Below are 15,023 nucleotides of genomic sequence, written 5' to 3'. Positions count from 1 at the left end.
ACATCTGTGTACGTGTTTGTGTTATTCTTTGCGTGCATGTGATTCTCACTGAAAGCATTTAGCAAACTCGTCCAGTTCCACCCAGGTATTCTGCAGAATGAGTGTCTCCTCAGCTGATGATTCCTCAGTTTCTGGCTCTGTATTTGCAGTTGTGGGGCGACCTGGAAGGAAATGTGACATAGTTCTTTAATAACTTTCACAAGTACTCTTGATTGGCTCGACATTTGATGTGAAGGAGCAGGTTTGTAGTATACAGCTGCCGAGCTGGGAGATGGATGATGAGGCAAGGTGCAGTATTTTGTTTATCATTCATTAATGCTAATGGACATCTGCAGCTTATTAATAAAGATAAAATATGTCCTCATCGAGCAGAATATTATCACAATGGACTAGTGTTTTTATGCCACACTTAAAGCCAAATGGATACAGAATAGACTGTAAAATCTTCTATTTCAAAATGCTGCGGGTAACAAAATGCCTTTCCTTTTGTGACTCATAGCAAGTGATCCTAGACTCAAATTATTATCTTAAACACACTGAGCTGAATTGGCCAAACTCCCACATAATGGCATAGTGTAAGCACACATGCACATCCCTACTCCCACTTGTGGACTCCCACTATCTCAATGCATGTAGTGCAAAATCATAGACATATGCACACAGACACACTACCTACCCTAAAAAAAACACACACACATGCACAGGCTGCCCCCGAGCTCTACTTGGAGTGAGTGTCTGATCAGAAAACTGAGGTGATGAGGGACAGTGTCTCTGCTGCTGAGCAATGGTGGTCCGCTAACTCAAACTGCAGGTGTTACTAAGCAACTAAACGGGGGCAGAAAGAAGGCAGGGAATTGGCTGGCTGTCACAAGGCATAATTTCAGTCCTATCTTCTTCTAAGTGTCTCAGCCAAGCAATAAAGACATTGAGAGAAAAATGCAAATACTTCTCATCACATTAATTGAGCTACACGTCACAGATGCTGTCCCAGTCAAACAATAATGTAGAGCTTCACTACATTCATCATTTCCAGCTAAACTGCATTATTGGGCATTTGCTCATTCTAATATTTGACCTTGAGTAAGGCGCTCTTCTGATACAGAGACAGAGCATTTTTTTTCGACATGAATGAAGGACGCAGCACTGCAAATAACAGCTTTTACCATTGGAGATGTCATCGCTGTCCTTATTCTCGTCCTCTGCAATAACCTAAAGGGACAATGAGAGAAAAAAAAAATTGGAGTGAGAGAGGCATGAAATGTGAGTTGGTGACAGAGTAACACTGCCAGAGATACGCCTCCACCCTCTAGTGATTCCATGCCAGCTGTGGTGTTGCGCCATTCTCGCCCAACACAGAAACAGTTTAATGTGACAAGGGCTACTCCTCCCCTGCTAAAAACACCACTAGGGAATACCAGCTCTAATTTACTTCGACTATTAGTGACAGATGAGGAGTTATTATGTTGTTTAACATGCTATTTCTCTTAGAGGAGAACAGCTCTGGCTACAGAAATACAGTTAATGAGTCATAATCATATTATTCAAATACCGTATTCTCCTGTCACATGAGACAGATGGGTCTGGAAAAGGGCATTTTTGATACCACAGCAGACAGTAAGGAGTAGTACACCTGTATCAAGTTTTCCAATTTTCCTCCAGGGCTCTTCACTTGATGTTTTTTTCTTCAAACAATGCTCCCTTAAGGGAAATTTCTGGTGACTGCCAAACAGTTTACTCAGCTCTGAATAAGAATGATGTCTTTGTGTCGTGTAACTTCAAAGCATCTCCTGCCAAGACTTTCTGATGAGTCAGTGTGGATGTGTGTCTCTGTGCGTGACTCACCACTTATTTGAATAAGTACCCAGAGGCCCAGACAGACGGAAAGAGGCATTGTGATTGGGACCAACGCTTGACCTCCTCTCCACCGCTGTGGCAACGCTTTCCCGCTATGAAAATGTCAATGTGTATGCATTTCTGTGTGTGTCCATGAGACTGCATTAAACTTTTGAGACAAGCTCTGCAGAGTCATGTGTCCTGTCCTCCCACTCAACACCATCTTACTAGACTGCATGTGTTGCACAGATGTGTTGCACAATGAGACTGATGGTCTATATCTAATACACAGTGAAATTTTTGAACTAACACTTCCAAGATTTTTAATCTTGGTTAAACCAGCACACTTATACCAGGATCTAATGCTTTAACCCACACCCTTCAGTGAGTAGGTCCTTGAAAGTATAGGGGACATCAACTGACAGCACCTTTACCTAATTTGGGAGTAAGGGTCCCAAGTGAAAGGGGGAGGGGTCCCACTGCACATGACCCCCCCCCCCCATGTGCTTGTGAAGAGCGGGAACACACACTCTGTATAAATATGACACACATGTGACACATACACAAGCCACTGTGCATGTGTGTGCACACATCAAACGACACATCAGTTCAACATGTCTGCACTGCCCTAACCTAACCGCTCTATAACTGGTCACAGTTACACAAGAGGGCGATTAATATGAACTCTATTTTTTCTCTGTATGCTAGGACTGAAGTGTAATAATGAAGCCCCCAAGAGACGCAGACACTGATGGCTCATCCTCTAATTGCACTGCTTTTTTCATCAGCACAGTACACGACCTCTCCCTGGATGAAACCCACACGCCCTGTTCACTACCACTAGACACCACAGATTTTTCATTTGTGATCTCCTTCTGTTTTTTTTGTTTTTGTTTTTTGGTCGAGTTTTATTCCTTCCTGTCCTTCCTGTCCAACAGACATACATGGCTTTCAGTGTTTTTGTTTCCTTTCCTATCGTACCAGTACAGTTGAATCCCCTCTTTATTGCCAACTATCTGGTGTTCTGTACTTATCTCTGTTCCTGTATGTGTTTCCTTAGTGCTGCTGCTCTGAACCCCACCCCCCATTATTTCCCTTTTCTAGCTGGTTCCCTCTTTAGTGCAGATGTGCCCCTGGTCAGAAGTGGCCTGGCTGGGAGACAACAGAAGTGACTTTGAGACTGGGGGATGGCAGCCTTGTTGTCACTGACACACAGAGCTACCCCGATGAGCCTGTAACTGCATACTTCCAGGGTAGACAGAAGAGTTAGGGAACATAGAGGAGGCAGTGAACTATAGAAATATCAAGAAGCAAAATACATTTTGCACCTGCTACTATCTAGTTCTTGCATTGGACTAATGGCATTAACTAGGGTTCCCAGACGCTAAAAGCTTTTTAACACAATTGACCTGAACTTCTCTTTCATACAACAATGCTCTGTTAACGATTGGAGAATGTCGGATCTACAAATGAATACTGAGCTCGAACAGACATGTCAATGTACCTCTATTTTTTCAGTGCCGTTTGTTGAGCCAGTGGTGCATTCAGCTGCATCAGTCTCGAGGCCTTTTTGACATTCAGTCTCGTCTCTTTCAGTAATGGACTCCAGGAGGCATCTGTAGAAAAGCTTCCTTAGGGCCTTGTGCTTGGTCGCTCTGACACACAAAGACACATATTCACGCAACATGGTATGTGCAGACACAGTGAATGCATCATATCATAACCATGACATACACAGATCTCTTCTCATGCCAAAAAAAGAATGATGTAATAACATTGTGTTTGCAAAAAGCGGTTTTCTTTCTTTTCACCACAGAGACATCAAGGAACAAATTACCTATAGAATACTTAATACCCTGCAGGACAGAATAACAGATAAATAGCCTAGTTTCTCTGTTTAAGATCATTTCAGTGTACGCACAGCTCTTGGTCTGAGTCACTGCTGCTCTTGACGTGGTAGAGAAAAGGGCTGCCAACCTCAATGAACTGCTCAGGCTTTGGCAAAGGGATCTCTGCAAAGGAAGAGAAAAGACAAAAATCTTCAACAAATCATGCCAGCTGCTTTTTATCATACTCTGTTTCACTGCATTTTCTGTTTTTTTACTCAGAGATCAGCTGATGTCAGATATGCCTGAGCCAGCAGCTATTTTCATAACTGAAATATTGTAGCTGCTCCCTTCCTCTTTTCATTTCAGCATTCGGTACTGTATGCCCTCTGTACAGCAGCCTCTAAAGCTACAATATTAAAATGAACGTTTCGTTCTAGTCATATTTATTTATGACATTCACCTACACACCATCCCATAATTTGCACTTCACTATTTGTTTGATATCCACCCTTGCCTCCTCCTCCTGGTTCCCCCTTACCACCTTTTATATTTTTGTTAAACTTTATTTCAGCATTTCATCGTTTCCTGTATCCCTCTCCATCTCTTACTCTTCGGTTCGGAAGTGACCTCAGTTTTCTTTTTCTGACGGATGAGTTTCCACTGGGGCACAGGTGGAGGTTTGGTTGGAGTCTCCAGCAGGCATGCACGGGTTCTGGTCACCAGGACAACATGGGTGCGCAGCAAGTTGAGGATGTAACGACGAAGAGCTTCTGAAGAGTCAGCCTGCATGAAATGAACATTAAAAACATTAAATTAATGCTGAGAACTGCTCCAACTACAACGCGTTTTAGCTGTGCTTTATCACCAAATTTTAAAACAAAAGCAGTAACAGAAAAAAATGGTTTGATATCAGGAAAATTAGATTTTAGTTTTTTAAACAAAAGTTTAAGGTTAAATATTTTTATACATATTACAAACAGGCTTTCCCGTAGTATTTGCATCAGAATTTGCATCCAATTCTGTATTCAGTGTTAGACCAGTCTATAGAAGATGCAATTTCATTAATGCAACATGTCTCTTAATGGTATGGCTGAAATGCAAAACCTGAACTGAGTGAATTCAGTGCATGAAGTGCAACAAGTGCATATATGCAGATGATTAATGCCAACACATACCATTTTGCTAAAGGAGTTGTAATGCGGTTGAAAAGGGTAGCAGCTGGCACATACCACCACCTCAGAGACACCTGAGAAACACAAACACACAAATAGAAGAAAAACAAATACATGGAAACTCAATGGCTATATGCAAAAATACTCCAGTCCTTGCACAACATAAGAACACAATAGGTGAACTGTATACGGACACAAACATTATGCAAATTATAGTTGACAAAGTTTTCAGCTGATTGAAGATGAAAACCCTGTCCAGCGTCCACAGGTATCAATAAGACAACAGTGCTATATCTAGGCTGTGTAGAGGGATCTCTCTATAGTGCACCTTGGAGGATATTGTATAAGCGCATGAGGGCTAGGAGACATGGAAAATCAATTTAAAAGGCCATGGTGACGACAGATGGGAGCACTGCTTGGCTAATATAAAGGCTACACATTAAAAATTGAACAGAGAAGTGGTTCTCACACTGCAGTGATTTACCCGTTTCAATTTATGCATTTCAAAGGAATATAAGCAAGTGCGAGAAACTGTGTTGGGTTTTGTTTTGTGTGTGTGTGTGTGTGTGTGCAACAACAATGCAATATATTTCATTATTTTACTGTTTGAATTGTTCTGTCGAAGCTTAGCTACTACAATGACCTGAAACAGGTACAAGCTTTATGCTTTTCCAGAGGACGCGCTTCAATCCTGCCTTCATCAGACAAGCACACTTGAAGTTGGGAGGCTCTTTTGCCCTGCGGGAACCCCACATAATTTACCCTTCTACTGCTCCCTCTGCTGGTTTATTTATAATCCACCATACACAGATTAACCCTCCGTGCACTCCATTATACATGGGGTCAGGAAAACAGGAAGTGATGCTTGAAACAACAGGAAATAAGTGGTAAGGCAATGATTGACAAGAGGGTTAAAAAGTGTGTTTTTGCAGTATTGCACTACAGTACGTAGTGTCCTATCCTATTCTTAAGATATTCAAGTATCTTGAAGTAAAGCCCCACATCAACAATGTGATTGATGCCAAGGTTATTTCTGCAATTGGTAAAAAGTGCAAGTTTCTGCAGGTTAATGAAATATTTATTGTAATGCTCCATACTTGAATTATAGATGTGGATGGAGGAAAACATACACTACATATAAGACTGACACATAACACATACAGTGCATCCAGAAAGTATTCACCCTTATTCAGCCCTTATTCCAAATTGTATTCAATTCATTTCTTACCTCAAAATTCTACACACAATACCCCATTAGGACAATGTTACAAACGTTTTTTTGACATTTTTTGAATTTATTAAAAATAGAAAACTCAGAAATCACGTTTACATAAGTATTCACAGCCTTTGCTTAATACTTTGTTGATCCACCTTTGGCACAAATTACAGCCTCAAATCTTTTTGAATATGATGCCACAAGCTTAGCACACCTATCTTTAGGCAGTTTTGCCCATTCTTCTTTGCAGTAATTCTCAAGCTCCATCAGGTTGGATGGGAGATGTCTGTGCACAGCCATTTTCAGGTCTCTCCAGAGATGTTCAATGTTCAATTCTGGACTCTGGCTGGGCCACTCCAGGACATTCACAGAGTGGTTCTGAAGCCAATCCTTTCAGATCTTGGCTGTGTGCTTCGGGTCGTTGTCCTGCTGAAAAATGAACCTTCGCCCTAGTCTGAGGTCATGAGCGCTCTGGAGCAGGTTTTCATCCAGGATATCTCTGTATATTGCTGAATTAATCTTTCCTTCTATCCTGACTAGTCTGCCAGTTCCTGCTGCTGAAAAACATCCACATAGCATGATGCTGCCACCACCATGCTTCACTGTAGGGATGGTATTGGCCTGGTGATGAGCGGTGCCTGGTTTCCTCCAAACATGATGCCTGGCATTCACACCATAGAGTTCAATCTTTGTCTCATCAGACCAGAGAATTTTGTTTCTCATGGTCTGAGAGTCATTCAGGTGCCTTTTGGCAAATTCCAGACGGGCTGCCATGTTTCTTTTACTAAGGAGTGGCTATTGTCTGGCCACTCTACCATACAGGCCTGATTGATGGATTGCTGCAGAGATGGTTGTCCTTATGGAAGGCTGTCCTCTCTCCACAGAGCAATACTTGATCTCTGACAGAGTGACCATCGGGTTCTTGGTCACCTCCCTGAATAGGGCCCTTCTCCCCCGATAGCTCCGTTTACACGGCCAGCCAGCTCTAGGAAGAGTCCTGGTGGTTCCAAACTTCTTCCATTTATGAATAATGGAGGCCACTGTGCTCATTGGGACCTTCAAAGCAGCAGACATTTTTATGTTTCCTTCCCCAGATTTGTGCCTCAAGACAATCCTGTCTCGCAGGTCTACAGACAATTCCTTTGACTTCATGCTTGGCGTTTGTGCTCTGACATGCACAGTCAACTGTGGGACCTTATATAGACAGATGTGTGCCTTTCCAAATCATGTCCAATCAACTGAATTTACCACAGGTGGACTCCAATTAAGCTGTAGAAACATCTCAAGGATGATCATTGGAAAAAATAATGCAACTGAGCTCAATTCTGAGCTTCATTGCAAAGGCTGTAAATACTTATGTAAATGTGATTTCCTAGTTTTCTATTTTTACGCTGTGAATACTTTCCGGATGCACTGTAAATCTGATTGTAAAACCACATGCGGGTACATCCATTTATTAGGCATCGTATTTTGCACATACATCACAATAATGCCTGATTTATTCAATTGACACACTCAATTAAATGCATAAGTGGAGTGTGTAATTGAGATGTATGTTTGCAAGAATACATGCATGCATAATTGTGTGTCTTTCTGTGAGTGTGTGCATAATGCGTGAGGCTATGACTATGGCATACGTTTACCTTTCTCTGGCTTTGGCTTCAGGTTCTTGTCATCATGGAGGATGGGATCGCTTCCTGTATCTGGCTGTGCAGTCTCAGACTTTGAACCTTGAAAACTCTCATCTGGCTGTGTAAATGTAGGAACGATGTCTTGTAATAAATCCCAGATTTTTCCCTTTTGCCATGTCCTGAAAGTGCATAAAATGAACATAATGAACATGATGGTTCCAGGAGATGACATTTTGGTTGTTTACTGTAAAAAGACTTTTACTTTGTGACTACATGCATTTTTAAGTAGAATGTATTCAATACGCATACAAGCCCTAGCGTGTGGTTTATGGGGACTGTGTTTGATTTTAGAACAAACACATTTATTGGTTTCTTAAAAGGATCAAATGTACGATTGGCTTCTGCTGGCATAATTTATTTTTTCCAGGGGTTTTTCTTTACTTTCACAGATTTAAAATATTAGGTTTGACAGCTTCATTTTGAATAAATTATTGAGACAATCACCTTCTCTGTAGATGTACGTAGATGCTATTTTGTAACAAACTTCACAAACTATAGCATTAGACACTGGGACTATAGCGTCATATGGCTCATTCCTACTTGTCCAGATTTGTGAATCACTTCTACACATTGAGGCTAACGGTGTGAGCTGCAGCAACTTCTATCTTAGGTTAGTACAGCAAAAACAGTGTAATGAGCGAGACTCATGCCAAAAGCTCAATAAACATGTTTCTCCATCATCCTGTCAGCTTTTAAGTTGTGAATACAGGCAGCAATAGATTTTAGCAATAATATTGACATTTTAACAATGTCTGCTGTACGCTGATTTAAGGTGTCAATCAGAACAACACCCTGCCAGGTTCCTTATGCTGACCAGCTACCATTTATAACAATTAGTACAAAACTAGAAGGATAGTAGGTATCAACTATATCAACAATTAAAAGAATTTGGAGAAACTCCTATTACACTAAAAAAACAACATGTAGACATACAAAAAAAAAAATAAAGGTGTGAAAAAATGAGGGGCTTACTTGACATGACAGATTTCTGGGATCCAGCTAGTGAGGTTGTGGATAAAGGTGAATTCACCCATATTCCCTGCAGATACCAGACTGAAAAGCAAACGCACAAAAACTGTTTAGATATATAGAGACAAATGTGCAACAAATCAGACAGTCCATTCAACCGTCTCACAGAGACACTGCTCTCGAATAGAAATGATAAGATCATGGTTCCAATCAGGGAATCAGGATTATCTGTCTTCATAAATGGTGAATGACATGGTTTAAATGAATGTTTATTTGACTCTTAGACACAGCAACCTCCAGAATACTAAGGTATAGAAAATGCCAATTTTGAAAACTGTGTCAGTGTACATGTATCCCTCACACATGGGTTTCACTTGCAACAGATGGCTACAGCTGCTCTAATTGATGCTCCTGGGATCCTGTGGCCAACTGTCTGGCCCACAATCCGTAAAGTGCTGGTCCATATCCAGCACCAAGTGGAGGAACCCTCAAGATTTTTTTTGATTTTTGTTTTTTATTATAAATAATAACAGACAGTAGCTATTTCTGAAACTCCACCACTGACACCTGGGCAAAGTTAGGTTTTTGTTCAGCACAAAAGAACTTTCACTATGGCTTATGAATGTTTAACCAGGAGAGAGGCTCCTTTGTTTCCTGTCCTGGATGAAACATTTATGTGTTGACGTTCTATGGACACTGGAACAGACACTTTTACACACGCTATGTTGCCCCATCACAGACATGAACACCGTCTGTCTGTCATCAGATTAAACACAGCGCATGGTAGACATTAGGTCAAGTGAAGGTCTGGCTGATTTAGCAAGTGTCACTCAGTGGGGTGCTCTTGTGCATAGTTCTTGTGCCTAGTTTAGTCCACTCTGCTCCCAGTTGTAAGTGTATATGACTTATTGAGCCCGACTTCATTTAAATTATTAACATTTTTTCACATGCCAGTGAATGTTCAGTTATCCTTACTAGTTTTAAAAGTACCTCTTTGGATCCCTGATCCGATAAGGTCAAAGCATTTCTTAAAAATCTGATTTAATGACCTGCTTTTATTTTTCTTCATGCAGATGTATTGGCCTTAAATGCTAATAGCAAAATCACATAAGCCATTAAAAATTGGACAACAGAGAATTTGTTTTCCTGCTCCTTGGTGGAATATGAAGATGCTCATACAGCAAGAATATATATACAACTCACTGTTTGTTGGCTACTTTAATTAGAGCTTTAGCCAACAGCATAGGCCACAGCTCTGAATGACAGGTGGTAGCTGGGAGAAGCAGGTTATTTTCCTCATCATATGGCATGGAATCATCTACCGTGATCTTCCTCCAACAACCCTAAAAACAAGAAACAAGGAGGGGAGAGACAGGTAGGGAAGATGATTGTTCAGAGAAATTAGGAATCTCATATTAATTTTCAAACTCTATTAACGAATAAGCTATTCAATAAAACCTTACAATGACATTTTGAGATGATGTTCATAGTCTGATTATGAAGCCTGAATAAACTGGCCTAATAAAGACTGGAAACAGGAGGAGAAGCTGAATGTGACACAGTGTAACACCGACAGCCTTTCTGAGAGCTTTACAAATTAATACTACATATCTCACAATTAGTACAAAAGCCAGAGTCTACAAATGACAAACCAGGATTTGTAGGTAGGTAATTTGCCAGAATATTTTCTACTTTTTAGACCAGAAACTTCCTGAATTAGTACTGTTGGGTGCATGAAAGCTCAGTGTATGTTTAAACAGCAGTTGTTCTGTAATATGGATCCTAACTCTGACACTCATTTTACTTAAATTTTGTAAAATGATTCAGGCAGCATTCAGAGAAGACACATTCAGATGCATATCTCACAATCTCACAATCCACAAAACACAACTTTGCTATCAGCTAACTGCAATAACCTGGCAATGAGTAGATATTTCCTACACTATGTGCTGCTGTTCTTAATTGAGCTGTATCATCACACTTGCAATTTTCCAGCAGCTGACTGCTTGCAGATGGATCCTCCTCTCCCATGTTTCTGTACATTAACCGGTTTGTGTGAATCAGTACTTTTGTGTAGTTCAATATGCTCCTGCTGCACAGATTCCCTAAGAATGTAACCACTATATATAAAATGTGATAGCAATAAGCAATGCAATTCCTTTGACTTGAATGTTACTCACACATTTAGAGATAATAAAAGAGACTTGATTAACTGCACATACTCCCAACACATTTACTGCTATAGTACATTATTAAATTTCTCCTTTCAATTCCAACAGGGCCACTTAATCATTATAAAATACTGATCACTAATTCGGCTATCTGTGCCTGTGGATTTTATGTTTTAACACTTCTCCTAGCATTTCATCCTGTCTATTACATTTCTGCATTTCAGCATGCCGACTGGTGTCAGAGCTGTTACATGTAGTCTGTGGTGTGTGGTCTCTCTGCTGGCTGTCTGGGGGAGCTGCTTGTAAGCACAAACGTTTCTTGCTGTTCTTCTATTTTCTTGTCAAATCACTGCTCCGAGGCGAAGCTTCATGTGTCCGTGCATGAAGGGAAGGGGTGGGTTATAAGAGGAAAGCTGAGAACAGATGCATGTGTTATAGGACTCAGAGCAAGGAAATGATGCAGGCAGAGACATGAGACATGAGACGTGTGAAAGAAAAACATGGAAAAGATGGAACCAAAAGAGAATCAAATGAGAAAGAGAAAAGGAATGGCCTGTGAGCCAAAGCATACAAGGAAATAGAAAAGGGGGTGGGGACTGGGTGCCTAATGCCATCTTAACAACCATCTGCTAGCGTGCAATGGTTGGCACGGGGACTGCTGCCTACAACCGTGTCATGCTTGTTTGTCAATGCAAGAGTCACTGTGTTACAGAAAACCATTCTTTCTTCACTCTCCTGCTGACCCAAATTGTTGTGCAGGAAGAAGTTCCATTGATTTTTTTTTTTAGAAAAGTGAAGATCTGAGTGCAATGATGACCTTTAATATGCAGCAATAACCTGCACAAACCTTTAACATTGTCAATATGAATGCGCATAAACCCCTTCCATGGCTGTGCCTGCTCTCAGGGCTTTCTAACTGTAGATATCCAACTTGAGCCTTGCTCTCCGAGAAGCAGCTGACTCCTGTTAAGCCTTTATCTATTCATCAGGCAATATATGAAGCCCAGCCACTTTTGGCACTGCAGTGAGACTGATTGATTTTAGCTCTGAGAGGATAAGGCTCCCTCATCCCCTCCCTCCTTTTCCATCGCTCAGTCCATCCCTACCCCCCCCCCCCCCCTTATCTGCTGCATCCTATGCGTCTCCTTAACAATCTAATGCATCTGACTGTGCCTCTAAAATGTGTGATTAACAAAGACACAATGTGAAGCAGTGACTTCAAGCTACACTGATGACAGAATTGTTGTATTCCTGCCATTACAGCCAAAATGAGCCAAAATGTCTCCTGATAAATATGCGCCTGCATTTATGTGTGCATGTGTGTCCGGCTTACCATCCAGTAAAGTTTGACCACGTATTTCCCATAGTTGTTGTAGACTGGCACATGACCTTTCACCGCCTCACACAGCGAGTAGATGTGCTCCCAAGGCCTCCAGTCATCTCTCTCCAACAGCATCCAAACAATATAGATCTCACTGATGATCCATCTCATCAGCTTGATGGAAGGGTCAAAAAAGGCAGAGAAAAACAAATTAAACCTATTGGCCAAAACATCAATTATCTGATCTTTAATTCAATAACATCGATATGGTATTGGATTTTCTTTGTCTTTGTCTTCTTTCCTCAAATATCAAGATCAATACTTTCTAACAAACAAAAAGTCAGCGCAAAATCTGAAAATAAACAGTGAAGCTCACCTCACTACCAAGCAGATGGCCGTTGGAGGACAGCAGGTCAAAGGTCTTTAGATTTTCAACAACAGTGGGACTCTAAAATAAAGCACAGCATTATTTTTAATGTAAGCACACTCTGTCCCCTGGATAAATAAAGACAAACTAGCTGGTTAACTGCACTGCAGCATGCAGACATGATATAACCAGTATCAGCGGTTCTTTTGTTTTAGAATATGACTGTCACAGGTCACATATATAAATAGACATAAGTACATGGTGCTTCTCTAGTCATCCTACAGCCTAAACTGGTCTTACCTCATACTGACACTGACACTTTGGCAGAAGAAGGGAGTATTCTGCAAAATTGTTGTGTTTTTCAATAACTTCCTCTCTAAATATACAGATGGCTGAGGACAGAACACTACAGAGGAGCTGCTGCCTGCATCTGCATGGCTGATTGCCTTTGTGATTAGCCCATGCATGCTCCTCTTGTGTGAAATTAATTAAATGATTCTGACATCTTGAGCGAAAAGGCAGCATGTGACCTGACAAGGGCTAATTCAAAAAAAAAAAACAGGAAGCTTCCAGTGATTGCTCAATACAAGCACTGAGAAGGGGTAATAGAAAAGTGGAGTGATGCAATTAAAGCTACACTGGAGGTGGCTAGAGGGCATGTTTCCTTAACTAAAATTTATACTGTGGCAGAGCAATACACTGTTCTCAAACATGCAACTTAATTAAAATGTGTCTCGGAGGTTAACGTTGAGTCTACAAAATATTAGAAAAAAACTAAATAAGCTTCAGATATTATAACAAAATCAGCCTCTTTAGCCCAATCCAAATATGCACAATTATTATATTTAACCGACAGTGCCAGAATCATCACTCAAATCACAATCATTTTATTTTTTTTTTTTTTACAGAAGTCAGAAGGTTACCTTGTCAACAATAAACTCTGCGGGTCGCTTCCAGGAGTGCACTTTCAAAGTTGGTGGCAGAGAAAGTTTCCCCCCAGGATCTTCAAAAAATGGCTGCAGAAATAAAGTGGAACATGTGACGCACAGAAACAATAACATTTATTGTTACCGAAGGCAAATAAATCAATTCAATTTAAACATCTTCTAAACCATATTTACAGCATTAGAAGCGCTGGTCCTCCCTCCATCTTCATCTGCTCCTTTACTCGAGTCCCACTTCTCCTTGTTGATTTCTGCATCACTCCACTCAGGCCAAACAGGGAAACTGAACCTCGGCACATCTACCAGGCTGTCACAGGAAGCTGCAGCCTGAGACGTGGTTGCTCTGAAACGTTGACATCCAACTCATGTTTACTAGCGTTTTGGCTTCACAGTAGCAAAACTAGCTCACACCAAACACAAATCACCAATTCGTGGTCAGTAAAGATAAGATAATCATTTATTAGTGCCTCACAGGAAATCCACAAATGATATTAACTAGTGCTGCTGGTTCACACACTTATTTACACTCTCCATCCACATAGTGGTTCAGAATACCTTCAACATTTAGTTTAGTGGCTAACGCTAGCGCTAGCAACAGCTGGCCATCATTAACGCTAACTGCTAACATTAACTCACTTTGTCTGCCGGCTGGATAAAGACTTTTCACTGGAGGAGGCCTTGCTTTTCTTGGACATTGCAGTTGGTGTAAAACAAAACAATAAGTTTTAAAGAAAAAAAAGTGAAGAAGCCGAGCCTGTCGCGGATCGTTTGTTTAGTAATGTCTCTGCTCTTTTAAGTTTATGCGTTGCTAAGCAACCGAGGGCAGCAGGCAGTGGGGTCTCGAGCTCGTACATCCCTCGTTACTATAGAGAAGGGGAGGATGCGTCACGCTGTGCTGTGTTGTTGGGTTACAGTGAGGGATGAACCGATATTCTGCAGCTCCTGTTAAACAGCTGTACCCTGGATGTAAACCGACAGCAGACCCAGAAGACATTAAAACACCTCTCAATAGACTTTCACTACTTAAAGACACTTTAAAGTGGTTAGAGAAAAAAATTCTCACATGATTTTCAAAGTGTGTTTATTCATAAGAAAAAAATAGCCTGAGTGTATGAGATGAGTTTACTTGCTGCACTGGAGTTGTAGTAATGTTAGCATGCCAAGCTGCATTCCTGTAACAATGAGCTAGGTGTGTGTGTGTGGAGGAGCACTGGAGAACAGCATGTCTGATGACTGTCATACACTGCTTCCTTAATGGAGTCACATGTCTGGTCTGTCTCACACACAGAGATGGTGGACTTTTCACATATGCCTTATGGATACAGTGCTTTACTGTTGTCCCACTGAGGCATGATGACAACAACTTCCTCCAGCAAACCTTCACTAGGCATTATAACTTGTATGGTGTGCTAACAAGACAAGTTTTAAAATGAGAATATTGTCCGACCAAAGAGGTGCCAGTAAAATAATATAATCAGAAACATTCAGCTGTAAAATACAAACAAACTTT

At 40.9% G+C, this 15,023-nt stretch overlaps 1 protein-coding gene across 1 annotated transcript in view; it reads right to left on the bottom strand.

Moving 5' to 3' along the window:
- Nucleotides 1–14,210, bottom strand: part of adgb (androglobin) — a 31,911-nt gene extending 17,701 nt beyond the window's left edge. The window contains exons 1-14 of the mRNA XM_028397896.1: nucleotides 14,150–14,210; nucleotides 13,691–13,856; nucleotides 13,493–13,585; nucleotides 12,579–12,650; nucleotides 12,215–12,376; nucleotides 9,914–10,053; nucleotides 8,714–8,794; nucleotides 7,694–7,860; nucleotides 4,838–4,908; nucleotides 4,271–4,445; nucleotides 3,755–3,845; nucleotides 3,338–3,488; nucleotides 1,164–1,209; nucleotides 50–161 (exon numbers count right to left, since the gene is read on the bottom strand). Coding sequence (XP_028253697.1) covers nucleotides 50–161; nucleotides 1,164–1,209; nucleotides 3,338–3,488; nucleotides 3,755–3,845; nucleotides 4,271–4,445; nucleotides 4,838–4,908; nucleotides 7,694–7,860; nucleotides 8,714–8,794; nucleotides 9,914–10,053; nucleotides 12,215–12,376; nucleotides 12,579–12,650; nucleotides 13,493–13,585; nucleotides 13,691–13,856; nucleotides 14,150–14,208 — 1,586 coding nt within the window. The 5' untranslated portion in view covers nucleotides 14,209–14,210. The remainder of the gene's footprint in view (nucleotides 1–49; nucleotides 162–1,163; nucleotides 1,210–3,337; nucleotides 3,489–3,754; nucleotides 3,846–4,270; nucleotides 4,446–4,837; nucleotides 4,909–7,693; nucleotides 7,861–8,713; nucleotides 8,795–9,913; nucleotides 10,054–12,214; nucleotides 12,377–12,578; nucleotides 12,651–13,492; nucleotides 13,586–13,690; nucleotides 13,857–14,149) is intronic.
- Between the last annotated feature and the right edge of the window lie 813 nt (nucleotides 14,211–15,023).

The sequence above is a fragment of the Parambassis ranga genome, chromosome 24 (genome assembly GCF_900634625.1).
Source record: "Parambassis ranga chromosome 24, fParRan2.1, whole genome shotgun sequence".
NCBI lineage: Eukaryota > Metazoa > Chordata > Actinopteri > Ambassidae > Parambassis > Parambassis ranga.
The sequence above is the reverse complement of the archived record's forward strand: the minus strand, read 5'-3'. Positions and strand labels throughout refer to the sequence as shown.